The 15,801-nt window shown below is 36.5% G+C and overlaps 1 protein-coding gene across 13 annotated transcripts in view; it reads right to left on the bottom strand.

The window, feature by feature from the left end:
* Positions 1–15,801, bottom strand: part of AFDN (afadin, adherens junction formation factor) — a 131,184-nt gene that overhangs the window by 29,572 nt on the left and 85,811 nt on the right. For 12 of the 13 annotated variants that reach the window (XM_086626995.1, XM_086627003.1, XM_086627033.1 and 9 more), the window contains 2 exons: positions 14,745–14,848; positions 11,763–11,849 (listed from right to left, as the gene is read on the bottom strand). In XM_086626995.1, coding sequence (XP_086483121.1) covers positions 11,763–11,849; positions 14,745–14,848 — 191 coding nt within the window. Of the gene's footprint in view, positions 1–11,744; positions 11,850–14,744; positions 14,849–15,801 lie in introns of all 13 variants that reach the window. The other variant, XM_086627087.1, reaches the window with a different exon arrangement.

The raw sequence follows: 15,801 nt of genomic DNA, 5'->3' as shown, positions 1-15,801 counted from the left end.
AAAAAGTAAATAAACAATAAGCCCTCCTCCAGGAAACAGAGTAAGAATAAAAGGAGCTACAAGTCAAAAGGATAAGCAAGACACTGAGGTATGAAATGTTATCAATAAATCCAGCAATTTCTGAAAATTCTGAAAATTCATGCAACTATAGCAATCTTCAAAATTACAGAGCAATTTTGGCACCCTGGTCAGCATAACTTCAATCTCTACAATGCTGATAAAGTATATTTAAGAGTCACAGCACTGACATGGGGCAGGGAGTGCAGGGAGAAAAGGAACACAAGTCCAACACTAGATTCCCTCATTAAAAGAGCACCTGGAAGGTGAAGAAAGTAACAAACACCCCAAATATTAGGTTTATTTATGGGACCTCCACTCTTCAAGTCACACAGACTGCAAACTCAAAAAAACCTGCAAATTCACTGGGAGCAGAAGGATGGACAGAAATCCAAGTTGATACAATATAGTCAAGTCAATCACACATTTAACACATCAAAAGAAATAAAAACCCAAACAAAAACATGCTCAGCTAAGATTTATGGCAGACAAAGGTATGCAAGGAGTTCATACCTGTTGTCTAAGTGGGCATTTGCCCCTTTTAAGCCTGGTACGATTCTCTGCTCGACCACAAAAATTCTGTCATGTTAAAGATGCCAAAGGACCGAGTTGGATAATGCAATCTAACCTCAGCTTTTGAGACAGCCTAACAAGAAACAAGTCATTTTCCATCATATCTGCTTATCATCTGGGCCATCTATCAAGCAACACATGAGTGTGGAGTAGTCCATACTTGTTTTCACAGTTCGTGTTATTTTGCAAGCCCCTCCTTGTTCTAATAGGACTGCTCCCAAAATATTGCATTTGCTTCGAAACTTACTACGAGAACTATAGAAACAGAAAAGGCAATAGTAAAAAAAAAAATTTACAGCCACTTCTATGGGTAATCAGATCAACAAGGAAAAGAACGAGATAAACTACACAGACCTGAAAAAAGAGTTACTCCTACATCAGAAGAGCGTAAAATTGAGGACGTACGAGACTACAGTAGTAATGAATTAATAAAAATGACAGAGTTAAAGAAAATATTTAAGGAGAACAGATTTTATTACTAGTGTTGTTGTGTAACAAGATGAGTTTTGTAAGACTTCCTTGTCAGTAACACACAGAGGAAAATTTGGCTCATGTACATTACATCAGCCATAAAACTGGAGCATGCCATATAGCGCAACTGTATATAAAGCAGTAGTCTGAAGAACGGGTACATCAGATAGAGTCTTCCTAATGGCACCACCACAGCTAGCCCACCAGCTGGTGACTCAGTCACCACGGAAGCATTAAAAGCAGGCAAAAGAACTCCTTCCTGTTTGGTATTTGCCAGGACAAGCAGCCGTTAACAGCACGGTGGAAACAACAGGCAGCTCCTTCCAGCAAGCGTCAACACGCAGCTGGGTTCCCAGGAGAGCCACCCACGCCACGCCACGTGGGGACCTGCCACCAGTGGCATGATGGGCTGGAGGTGCTGAGACACCACGCAGCCCCACCAGTACTCTGGTCTAAAGGCATCAGAATGTGAATGAAGGTCCATCTGTTGACTAGATGAAAACTTCTTAACAGTTAAGCCACTCCCATCCTCAGACATCACGGCCCACGCTAGCTTAGGCAGATCAAAAACTAGCTCTGCTTTCTGCGAGATCAGTAATACTCTTACAGTTTTAGTAGATCTGTAGGATGACCTAGTTATTTCAATACCTATCATTAGAATTAAAACAATGAAAACTAGTACAAAAACACTTTTCCAGTTGTTAGGAATGACAGCAAAATTGTAGTATTAAGTAATTATGGAAAAACTATGCATCTGCAAAACATATCTGCAGGTACGGCACCTAACCAAACCGGCAATGCTCCAAACAATTAACAGTGAGGTCTTGTCCTTACTTGTTCTAAACCATCATTTGCCCATACCTGTTTGGCTTCACATACTTTGTTTATCACTCCAGTAAACCTGGAGCGATGAACAGCTTCCAATAAAAACTGGCAGAATCACACTTGATTAAAGAAAAAAATACACTTCAATAGCAAGGTTTTCTTAGATATGTTACACGTATTAAAAAATACTTTTATTTATACAAAATGCATGAAAGTTCTCCTAACGACTTTTCAATACTGTTTTGAAGATTTCTGTCTTAAATGCATGTCTATTTAAATGGTTTCAAGCTACATACAACGGTTACATAAATAGTAACACGAAAAAGTAGCCCTGAAGTGAAGGTATCTTCATTTTCCAATTATAGTTTGACTGAATCCACAAATAAGTGGCATAATTATCAACCTTTTCAAAGTAATATTCCAATTTAACTGGCTTCAGATACCAAGACTATACATTAAAACACTCCAATAGTCCACATAAAACATTGGAGACTTTTAAAAGATAATTTCCATAAATTTCTTGGATTTTGCATAATTATGCAAATATTTAAAAATATTTCATTTTAATAATGTAGATATCACATATATGTGTGTACGTATATACATACACAAAAACACCTTGCTGAAATGTTAGGACTTGGTATCTCTCATAACATTTCAAAGACGTCACTGCTTCTCCAAGTTGGTCTTTTTTGTGAAGCTTCTGTTGTATTTTATAAAACCTAAAGAGTTTAAAACCAGAATGAAGTCCTGCAACTAAAATGTCTTTAAACAAAACAGGACAGAAGCATAGCTATCAAGCCTGACAAAAGGTTTCAGGCCTGATAACTGGTATCTGTCTACACCCAGAGTAGATTGTACTGATTTTTATCAAGGTTAATTCTCTGATTCCAGACTCGTAAGTTTACATACAAGATCTCTAAGTTTTTATAAACATCCTTAAAGGCAAGTTTATGCAACAGAATCAAGTCTCAGTCTGACCTCCCTGGCAAGTAATTAGTCTAGAAGCATTTAAATAATCCAAGCTTGTAAGCATTTTAAAGAATACCAGTTCACTAAACTATGCAGTCAGTTTACAAGCGTTCTCTCTAGGAGGCAAAAGCAAAGGTTTCTGATCGCCCAAACGCTCACATTCCCTAAAGCTGCACACATTTCGTAGGTCGTATCTGGACGAGTACATATTTATCTACTTTATGTACCAAACATACTACGTCTATGACTCACGGAACTACTTGCTGTCAGTCTAAAGGAATGAGAAAGACCAACTTCGTAGCTACTGGTTCCGCCTTCAGTGAGGGAAAACTTCTCTGGACTTGAAGATTAGAAAAAAAAAAAATCACTTTGTCAGAGGAACCAAAGGCCTTGGCTGCCTCAAGACCAACATAGACACTTTGGAAATGTCATCGTTAGACAAAATACTTCATAGCATGCCTTATATAATTTCCAAATATAAATGAGGTGAACCAGCCTGCTGTATGTAAAACTGGTTTGTTAGTTGTGGCTACAGCTGCTATGAGTCATGTTGTACCCTGACTTAAAAAGAATTTTAAAAGTGACCCATGTTCTACATATGGAAACTTCTGCTTTCCCTTCTCAAATTCTCCTCCATGGTGGGGAGGGGAAATCAAACATTTTTTAACTTGGACAAACTACAGTCACAAGTGGGCAAAACATTTCCAATTAAAACAGGCAGTGGAGATTCAAACTTTGGTGACAATCAGCATTATTCACAGGCAAAAAAACATCAAGCATTTAACATTATGAACAATTCTATTGTAGCTTTAAGTTGCACTGGATGGGAAAACAGACGAAAAACAAGTGTCATCCTGCTATTCAGAGAAAAAAAAGCTAGATTGCAAACAGTATAGTATCACGGGACACAAACATCCGACAACCTAGAAACTTTACATCCAGCGTAACCAAAAGTTCTATTTACAAATAGCCTCAAAAGGAGTAAAGAGAAAGGACTGAAGAGTTTTGTTGTTCTTTTTAATGGAATTAGAGTTACCTGTTACTTTTTTATAAAAGAATGTTTGCAATCAAGATTGACTTGCACACAAAGAAAGCAAGTGAATACACCCTGTATCTTCCTAAAGCATGTTTCTTCCAGGAGATAAAAGACCAAAGAACCCAGGATGTTCTGTAATGGATTTGCTGAAACAGCATTAATAAAATATGCAGTACCGTAGTCTTGTGTATATGTAGTCTTCTTGTTTTAAAAACAAATTGTGTTATTTAGAAAACTTAATAAGGCAATTAGGTAATATGGAAAGCAGGCATGCTGACACAAATAGCTGTAGTGTCTTCTGTGATAGACAGGAGTATTTGTAACGTGATTTCTCTCACACTCTGGAAATTGTGTGCTTCTAAAAGATTTCTTCTTTGTTGAAAACCAAAGCAACTAAATGAACTAGCTAAAACAACAGGCCTAAAGTCTCATTCTGAGACTGGAATCAAGTATGCAATAGTTCCCACTTAACTGTACTTTACTCTTGCTCTCTTGAAATGGGAAAAGTGGTAAAGTAAAGTGAAAATGCTTCATATACAACATTTGTAAAAGACTAAGCAAGTTTTCTTCATTAGTCTGTCTTAACCTTTCTGAAAAGGAAGCCTCTTTTTATTATAAATTCTGCAATTTAAGAGTCATATGATACTCTACAAATACATAAAAGCATTCAATTTTTAACAACAGAAGTTAAATACATTAGCTTGTTTGATTCCATTTCTCTTTTGTTACAAAGGGAAAAAAAATCTTTCGTTGAGCCCAAGGAAAATATATTGCTTGAGCTATATTTCCCCAAACAAGGCTTAACTTTTTAGTGTACGTTTGCTATAAATACTCTATGAGCAGTGACACACTAAGGGTTATTCAGAGTTATGTACCAACCTACCAATTACACTGCAATTCTGTGATGCTCTTCCCTGTTAAGGCAACTCTGAACTAATGCTTCAGCTTAATTAGGTCTGTGGATAGGACTTTAAAGGGAAGACATACTGGGCAACCTATTTTGGAAAAAACCCCACCCTATAGCTCTGCACTTTTTTGAAGAAACGGCTCTTGGCTCTAAAGCTAAGGATAAATTACAACAGAAAAATCACCCATAGCACAATCTTCCACATAATGCTGCTCTGCAGTTTGAGACGGATACAACTTAATCTAGTATCAGTGCGTTCACGATCACATACTATTAAGCACCTAAATTTCTACTTCAGTTGAGAGCATTAGTCATAAAGGAAACAGTCTACACGGATTTTGTTAACTTCTGGAAGTCTTTTTCATTAACAGGAGTAAAAAATTTAAAATTAAAACACTGTATTAACATGTATCTAAACAGAATTTTGGAAGTTACTTGAATGCCAGAATTGAATGAAGTCTGGTAGAGGAATTCTAGCTAAAGCATATGCGCACTATAACTTTTGCAGGCTTGCCAGCAAGTGCCTGCATACAGAAGGTATTAGTGCAAGGAGGAACTGGCACATGAATTTTTAAACCCACTTTGTTCTGGAAGGCATTAAATACAAATGTCTGGGTGACCTGTTTGCAGTATCAACTTAAATGCAAGCAAATAAAAAAGACAAACATTCTCCTTGATCAGAGCTGCGATCTCGCAGCTAGTTAGAAGACAAATCATGCTGTGCTGGCATAAGCTTTAATTTTTACATAGCATATGAAAGTATTAGCAAAATTTTATAGAACATCTACCAGGTACCAAAATTTAACGAAAAACCCCACTGGAAGTTATGAATCAACAAGAAACAGGTGAATTGCTAACACATTGCTACTTATTTGTTCATGATGACGATTCAATCAGCAACTTACATACTATCTTATTCCTGCTAGGCTGAGAAATCTGTGCTGGAAATGACAAATATCGCATTTTTACTTGAAGCTCCTCCTAAGAAGCCTGTTAAGGCAACATCAGTAGTTCAGATCACTGATGTGAATTACTACCGAACATTAAAAAAAACGAGGAACTTCTAATTCTTCTTACTCAAACATTTCAGTTAATTCATTCTGGGAGGAAAAGGCAAAAATTTTCCTTAAGTACTTAGAAAGCACAGACACAAGACTTCAGACACTGAAGTATCTGAAATCTTAAGAAATCTTAAGACCTTGAACACAAGGAAAGAGCTAAACAAACAGTTAAAAAAAAATCCCATCAACTGTCTATATTTGCAAAGCAGAGTAGAGAGAATCAAATTTGTATATTACCAGTATTATTAACTATATATCTAATGTTCAATTTTGGGAAAAAAAAATATTCGTTTTAAGAGAATGTTTAAGCTTGTTCCTTCTACATAGATCAACTACAAGATATTTGTACACAAACTTTCAGAAAAGTTTCACATCGAAATTGATATCCCTGCTGGTCTCAAACGTTCCTTAAATTTAACACCTTAAATTGACTGTTAAATATAAAATGACAAGCAATGGTTTAAAAATTAAAGCAATTTGGAATGATTTAATAAAACCACAAGAACAAACAAGGTTCCCAAAAATACAAATATTTTATGGTTTAAGATGTTTTCTAAAAAAGTAAGCTCTTTCCCCAGAATATTTATTGATTGACTGTCACACTCAGTGTTTGAAATGCTTTTATTAAAAAAGAAACACTTTATCACCATTTCATCCTATTTTAGCAAGTGCTATGAAAAGATTTAATCTGACCATCTGTTAAAAACCCCTAGAAAGTACACTCTGATTTATATGCCAGTAGAGGCATATATATATATATACACACACACACGTGTGTGTGTATATGTATTTTAAGGTAACTTTCTGTTATACTAATAAAAGATGACTGAGCAAGAAGCAGAAGTGTGCCATACTTTAAAGAACTAAATTGTAGCACACTAATGAGCATAATGAACATGCGAAGATTAATCAACAAAACCTGCTCTATCGTTCTCACAGAACACGAGAATACCTTCTTTTGTGCAGTAGCAACCTGAACAGAATTCAAATGCTCTGCTCTGTGAATGTGTTGAACATAAGTTACACTAACTGCAACGTATTTGCAGGTTCTGGTCTTTTCAGAAGCGCCTACAGAGTTTTAAAAATCTTACATATACTGTTTGGGATGTCAATTTTAACTATTCTACTAAGACTTTATAAGAAGAAAACAGACTTTTAGACAAACCTGGATTAAAGCCAACTGATATGACAAGTAAACAGATCACAGGTCATGCTATTCATGCTCTGCCACAGTAAAACAGTAGTTATCACACCTAAAACTTTAAATATTAATAGTCACTTCCACAAATTTGAGAAGTGCATACGAAGAACAAGCTAAATAATTAGTTTTTTCTTTCTAGATTTTAGCAAGTTAGCTACTAACATCTGACTATATTTAACTGCATGCTGTATTACATTGTTGCTACACGAACAAATAACTACTGGCAGGTTTAAACAAGCAAGAGAGCAGGAGAAAGTACAGGGATAGTATTTAAAACTTCAGAGAAAAACAGTCCCAACAGAAACCTGAACAGACTTACCATGGATTCTGTTCTTCCAACAACAGAAAACCACATTTTGATCTCCAGGACTACAGATCCTTGAAAGAAAAAAAACAATTCTCCACTTCTCTTTCAGCCCTCAACAGCAACTACTGCTCTAGTCTGCTGGATTTTCCAAGACACCCATCAAGATAACTCGGAGCTGGATGCTATGACACAGTGTAGCGTTTTATCAACACCAGCTATAACCAATACAATATTCAGACTCTTACGTAATCAGTTATGCTGTTCTGACTTCCATTTACTTTAGAGGCTTTATTAAACTTTGAAAACTGCTAGAAAAAACAAAAAGGGAGCCCTTTTGTACAAAAGACAAAACCCCTCCAAATTAAACAGGAAGTAATGTGCTGGCCCACAGATGGCTAAGTAGTCACATGCAAAAGTCCCCAAAAAGTGATATATTTTTAAAGTAAACTGCATGCACACGCTGCTTCCAAATCATCTGGATTTCATAAAAACTTAACCGCAATGTGGTTGGGAGTCAGGCAGCTTTTAACATCAAAACATCTTTCAGGGTTAGAGCAACCAAATTCTGCACACAACCTCAAAAAGCAATACTGTTCCTGATGCCCGACCACTCCTACCAACTACATTTCCATATACCTATTACAAAAGCTACTGCTAATAAAGCTACAGGAGTATTACTGTAATAAAACATGCAACACTTACAAAAGGGCAGAACGACAAGTTACCTTTTTGGATCACATCTGAAGCTATACAATTTAACTTAAAAATAAAAATCTCTGTAAAGTACTCAGTTTAAGAAATGCTGTTAGGTATTTTCCCAATTCAAAAAAACGAAACAAAACCCAAACAAACACAACACTGTTTACAGTGCCCTGGCAGCTAACAGTTGTTTCAGAACTAAACTTGTTTTCTCTGCTATGCATGCATATAGCGTACATGCTTACTACATGGTTGCTCAAAGGGGCTGTCCTGCCTCAGAAAACACCCTCGCAGAAAGCGAGCTGAACTGGGTGATGCACAGTATTTGTGCTCTCTCCAGCACTCCTGGCGAGTCTGTCAAACTTCTATTTCACAGCTACTTGTATTTTATTTAATTAGAAGTAACACACCTAACATTTTACCTGTCCTTAGGTGGAAAGAGGATCAAACACAGGGCTCCTCAGGGACCTAACACTTTCATATACTCCTTGACTCACCTCCTTCGGTTTTGTTTTTACGTTAAAGTCGATGCATTTGCAATCACCTAGTATCACAAACTGAATCTATCATCAGAATAAGCAGGTGCACAGCATTTCAGTGCAAGTTGCGCCACTTCTCTGCTTATATAACTTTAGCTCCAACTAAACTCCAGAGATGAACTCCAGTCATCTCTTGATTGCAGCAGAGAAGGCATGACAATCACTTGCTAATTAAGAACATTTGGCATGGAAGGTGTATGTAAGGTAAGGTATCTAATTTCCCCCTTAAAAACTCTTAATTGGCATAGACTTTACTTACCTACAAAACCCTGCAGACTGATAAAAACTCAAAGAATTATAAAAGGATAAATTTGTTAGATGTTTCCTCAGAGATGAGCTCATCTTACTAGGAAAGCGTAGATTTTTTTTGCAATGGGTAAATGGAAGAAAAGCAGTCAGTAGGAATTATTTTTCTTTACAGTCTCTGCGAATCTGCCCATTTCATCCATCTCTAGAACATCACCAGCCTACATTTTAACCAGCTTCATTTAAAGCCAGCAACAGTACCAGGAGCCCACTAAGACTTAAGAAGAAAGGCAGTCTGCACCGACATGCAAAGGCATTCTCACAGCATGTTACTGAGAGCAACTATTTTGTCACATCCCAGGAAAAAAACAACTGTTTTCCTAACAAAAGCTGAATAGATTCAGGGTTGTCATTCACTGGTTGGAGCAGGGCCACCTGTTGAACAGCTGCTGCATTTTCTTTTGTTACAGCACTTCTGAAGCACTCTAGAAACCAATAGTTCAGTAAATGTAACTGGGTCAGCAATCAAACTGGGATCCTGTGCATGGCAGCCGTAACTGTGTATTTCTAAAGCTGAACATGAACTTTCATTTCTTTAACTGTAAGGTACTTTCATATAAGCACTCAATAGCCAACCTTTTACTATTAAAAAAGTTAGAAAAACCTAAATCTATTCTCACACTCACCTCTCCCACTCATTTCACATATTCTACTCAGTTAATGTTTAGAAAATTTTAACAAATAGTCTACTGGACATCTTCCTCAGTCAAAGGAAAAAAATTAAAATTTTTATGCTGGTAAAAGATACATGTCTTGAGACATGTCAGAAAAACTATTAGTAAAAGTCAACAAGATAGGAACAGAAAGAAAAAAAATCCACCCACTATTGCTAGCATCTCAGTCACACTCGGTACTCTAATCTGGCCAGACTGAAGAAAGTTAATGCCTATGTATTCTTCCTTACTCTGTTGTTTTTATGAAGCCTATTATGGGAGAAACATGCTATTAATTACTTACAATAAGAAACTTGGAACCCCTTGAAATGACCCCTTGACAATAATCCGATTTAATAACTACTACAGTGACTTGTTTCAACAATGCTAGATGATTATTTCTATGCAATGAATGTTCTGCTGACTTCAAATTAAGCAAAAGTTTCTATTCCATATACACTGAAACTAAAACAAAAATCTACCTCTTGCTTATTTCAGTTAAGACATAATGGTTTCAAAACCAGAATTCCAACATTGCGGCAGGCACGCAGCAGCAAGATGAAATGCAATCACTGCCTCAATCAGTGAGCATTTCTGCAACTATGCTGAGATGAAGGCTGCTGCTTCCATCACTGATCATGTTAAAGAAATCATAAAATTAGTTAAGTAACTTGTAAAAAAACTTTCAAATCAAGCTTACACGCTGATCGGTAGCACTGTTACACACTGCTAATGGAAGTTAAGAGTGTCAGCTGTTAAAACAATGTATAGAAGCCAGCCAGTTTCAGTGAGAAGGGAAACTTTTTCCTCCTGTTACATCTTGCTTCTCTCTACATGAAAAAAATCAGATTTCACAGTTTGAAGTGAAAAAAAGAATTTCCACTGCACATTCTGAAACATTCAACAGAAATGCAGACAGCAGTCAGAAGTCTGATACGTATTTAATCTGGCATATCTCAAGATCTAGCATTTGCTTCTCAAACTATCAACTGACTCCACCAAAATAATAGCAGAATATTCAGTTACATTTTTCAGATCCTGAATAGTTTCCTCAATAACTGCTGATTGTTAGCAACATACACCTGAGACCTGGTATTCCTCTACAGATGTCATAAACAAATCTTAAAAGCTGATACCATGCAAGGTTACCATTTCAAGAACAGACTGTGAAATGAGCAAAGTTGTAGGAAAAAAAAAGCACTGTTTAGAAGCAATTAACTGTGAAATAACTTAAATGCAGTGAAACAATCATGTTTTCAGCCCATGCACTAAGTGACAAGGAGGACTACAGCATTCTGAAGGTGAAGAGACATTAGCAAAGACTTGTTCTATCTGTTGTACACCACATAATTAAAATGACTTCGGGTATCACCATTGCATAATTTGTAACAAGCTTAAAACTCAAAGATTATGTCTGCCATGTGACCCAGTTAATAAAGCAAAAATCAATCAACTAGTGGAGTCCTCCATCTGGTGGCTGGAGTTATATGTGCATTCTATACATTACTATCCAGTGCTACTAAGAGCAGCACACACCCACAATTTCAGCAAGCCAGGACAAGAGGTATACCCTTCTTCAAGCTACTTAATACGCTGTAGTGCTCTACTACAAAGAAGTAAAACTGAAGTCATATAGTCATCTGCACGCTGTGCAAAAGTTAAGGTGTTGTCTTCATCGCAGAACGTATACAAACTTTAACGTATTTATGACTTATTTTATTTATTCACCTAATTAAAATACACATTTTATTCTTTATACATACTGCCTGCTTTCTACTTTTCAGCAGAAGCACTAAACAAGCCTGTTTGTCATTTCCATTTAATAATATTGCCAATTTTTGGCTCTGAAAAATGAATAAACCTGTAATAGAGGTTTAAACTTAAATGTCACAATAACTACATCCATATCACGTTTCCTTTTGTATTGGTCACATCTGCGTATTTTACAGAAACATTCTCCAGCCAGAATAAAAGCATGATCAACACGATGTGCACAACAAACTTCAGGGAAATAAATTTTTTCCATTAACATATTCCATAGCAGGCTGATTAAAAAAAAAACACCAAAAAAACTCAAAAAAAACCCTCAACCAAAACCCCACAACAAAACAACAAAGCTTTTTTCAGTAACACTTACACAAACTGACTTCCATACCTTGGCAGCAACAATGCTCAGGCCCATTCCATTTTGTTTTTTTAGTGTTACAGTGATAATTTCAGGTTCCTTCCTCAAAGGCTGAGCCTGTCAAACAGGGAAAGGGAAAGGCGACAAAAAAAAAAAGAAAAGAGTTCACATTCACTGACAGGCTTGGAAAATTACTACATAAAATAGTTCATCTACGATCAAAACTAAATTGTTAGTGCAGCAGCAGATCTCACAGCCTGAATAATATTTCTGGTACCCCATTTTAAACGTAGAATCTCTAATATTTGTTTAATATGGATTCACATCATGAAGTACTACACCTGTGTTACGAACACTGTCAAAGCTTTGAAGTCGACTCATTGTTTCTCCTTCTCTAACTCAATAAAGAGATTATTAATGATTCACAATTTGAAATGTAACAGGTCTATGTAACTGTAGTAGCTTTTAATTAAAATTTCATTAGTTCAAAGTTCACTCAATAGGCTCCTATTAGACAGGTGAGGGCAATCTACACAGAGCTCAGTTTTTAGTGCTGCAGTAATTCTGCAAAGATATTAAGAGGCCAATTAATTTCAAAGGCAGAGTTACAGCCTTGAAAGAAAGTTCCAAAAATTTTCACTTCTGAAAACTCTGTAACTCGAATACAGCCCAAGCCCCTAAATACGTCCAGTAATTTTTTTGTATCTTTGCATCACTCAGTTCCCTCTACTCAAAAAGTTGCTGTCAGTCTTCATTAGCTGAAGCATGTAAATTGAAGCACCCTAGCTTGTATTCATATTAAAACCTGCTAACTGCAAGTTCCACAAGATTAATGACAAAGCAAAAATATAAGCAAAAGAAACTAATTAAAAAAAATGCACAAACTTTTTTTGCTTAAGTTCAAGTATTAGAAGAGCTTTTCAGCTCAAATATTCTAGCAATTCTGTGCCAAGGATGGCGAAAGAACAGAACCTCTTCCTACTTTATTTAGGATTTTGTCCATTATTTTAAATAGAAACATTAAACTAATTCAACAAAAACATATACATTGGAAAGGTACGCCACTAGGAACGCAATTTTGACATTAGTCTACACTGAATTTCTCTCTTGGTCTAAGAATAAAAAATTCTTAAGTGAAAATTTGAGGACTGCCTAGACTGGGTAATTCCCCAGACTACCAACAGAAGCAGAATTGTGAGAATAGTTTTGGTTTGGGGCGGGGTGGGGTGGGGAAAGACTTCATAGCTATAAAATGGAACATTTATTTGGATTATGTAGACACGTTGCACCAAGAGGTGATTTGTGAACTGGCATTTAAAGCACCGCTCAGACACAAAGACTAATGACTTCTAGAACTCTCAAGCTTAGCACTTTCCAGTAACACACACGCACCAGAGAGAAGAATTATTAGATCAGGTTATTTAAACCATCTTACATGGTATTCATTTCCATGGATGAAATAGTAGCATCCACTCATCCAGCCTTGTCAAGCCTTTCTAAAGACTGGCCAGAACTCTACTTTGCTTTTTCTTAGTATGAGAAACAGCAAGTACCTAGTATAACTTCAGATTATCTTTTTTTCCCCACTAGCTCTAAAAAAATGAATTTCTTTAGACCAACAAAGTGAGACGGAAGAACTTGATGTCTCAAGATCGTGTCTGCTATACCTTTCTCAGTCAAATGTCCATTTACCAAGTTACCAAGCCTGCAGAGCCTGACTTATCAGTTCAAGACGGGGCTCTGCTGTATCAGTCATACAGATTTAAGAGATGCTCTCTACATAAAGTAAAGATGTTCTTTAGGCCACTCCGGAAAGACTGCATAATGCCATCTAACAAATGTCGGGTTCTGAACAGAGTAAACGAAGCTTTCAAGTTCCTTTGAATAGTGTGGGGCAAGTATTTTTCACAGAAGGTCTTAAGAACATAATTCTAGTTTCATGTTTGCCTTTCTAATAACATTGAAATCCTAATCATAAATATGAAGCTATTTTTTTTAGTCACTCTAAAAATTAGTTCACATAAAGCCACCATCCTTCCAAAACCAAGTTGTTCTATAACTTTAATATTCTTAGTTATCACGTATTCCAAACAAACCAAAACCAAATCCAAAACAAAAACCAACCCAAAACTGCCCCCCTCAAAAATAAAATCTCTACAAAAAAACCCCAACACAACAGAAAAACAAACAAAAAATCTACAACAGAAAAAAGCCACCTCGAAATCCTTCTTTATTAAGTAGAAAGAAAAACTAAAGAATTTAGTTGGTAACTTCCAATTTATAAATAAAAGCAGCCTGCAGCTCCATTCACATTATAAGTTACCTACAGATGCATGTCCACACATATTTTTGCCTATGTTTAAAAGGAATTTCTTCACTGTTTAACTCCAAGGTGGGGGAACATGACAAAGTTTGCTTACATGAGAATTATACCATGCCACAGCCTAGAAAAACACTGACTTAAAAAATCTGCAAGTAGTTCCTTTAAATTCACCAAATCACTGATCATAGAATCATAGAACGGTTAGGGTTGGAAGGGACCTTAAAGATCATCTAGTTCCAACCCCCCTGCCACGGGCAGAGAAACCCTCCACTACACCAGGTTGCCCAAAGCCTCATCCAACCTGGCCTTGAACACTTCCAGGGATGAGGCATCCACAACTTCTCTGGGCAACCTGTTCCACTGCCTCACCACCCTCAGTGTAAAAAATGTCTTCCTTATATCTAATCTACATCTCCCCTCCTTCAGTTTAAATCCATTGCCCCTTGTCCTATCACTACACGCCCTTGTAAAAAGTCCCTCTCCAGCTTTCCTGTAGGCCCCCTTTAGGTACTGGAAAGCTGCTAAAAGATCACCCTGGAGCCTTCTCTTTGATGAACTACATAATGTGATGAACTACATATTTAATGATGAAGCCTGTTCTTCCTAATGTGGATTAAAACTCATCACATAAAACACAATGACTCACCAAGATATCAGTTTTGACAATTATTCACTGAATCAATACTTACTAGCTCAGCATTCTCATGTGACAGGTGACTTTCATAGTCTGCACCTTCAAAGTATATTGTCCACGTGCCTGGTGACCGTGGATGAGGTGTTAGTCTACAAAAACCTAAAAGACAAAGTAACATCAACATAGTCATGGTGTTTACTCAGATTAATTAAAATCAAATAGCCTGCCACAAGGAAATACCAAACAGGACTATTTATCTTTTCATATTCATTAGTATGTCAAATCTTCCATCTTAGATGCCATTACATGCTAACTAAGATTTTACGGTATCTACAAAGTCCTACAGTTCTATAGCTGCCGATTCTGAGAAACATTATGTATTTAAAACCACCACAAGCTCATAGAAAACTCTTGGGCTGCAAAACATTGCTTGCATCAACCAGACTAAAAAGAGACATCTTTTAGAATACAGACCACCAGAACTATGAATAAGACAGCAATACAAAAATCTTCTGCTTTGCAGAGTCTAGCTAACCAGTTTCAGCATAGATTTAGCAGAAGTGAAGCTTCACCTGGACTCATTACTTTTTTTAATGCAACTATGCAATTAGAAGTGAGGGTTTGATTTGTTTTTTGTTAGCTGAACAATTCCTAGAGTTTTGGAACAAGCAGCCACAGCAGCTGAGAGGTATCCAACATTGTCTCCTAAAACAGACAGTGAGAATCCACATCACATTCAAATTACAAACCACTCCATTCAAATAGATGAAATTCTCCTCACAAAGACCATCTTTCAGTAATTCAGTTTACACTGATTTTCTGGAAACTAGTTCCTCAGCATAATTTAAGGGATATCTAAAAAGTAAAATGTTGTATGTATGCATTAAAAAGGCCTTACCTGTAATAACTATACAGATATTTGTATGGTAAATTAGTTATACTTAATAATTAAAGAATTTACTAAGTCTTAAGACTTCATCCTCTATAACTCACCGTACTTTCAAAACAGTCAGTTTCCTACTCTTTTTTTTTTTTCAAATGCAAGAATATGGCTTTTTGATGAACTAAGTTGGAATCAGCAAGTGCAAAACTTCCCTGTAGGACACAGTAAG

Source organism: Tauraco erythrolophus, chromosome 2 (assembly GCF_009769465.1).
Source record: "Tauraco erythrolophus isolate bTauEry1 chromosome 2, bTauEry1.pri, whole genome shotgun sequence".
Taxonomy (NCBI): Eukaryota; Metazoa; Chordata; class Aves; order Musophagiformes; family Musophagidae; genus Tauraco; species Tauraco erythrolophus.
This window is presented reverse-complemented; position numbering and strand designations above follow the sequence as displayed.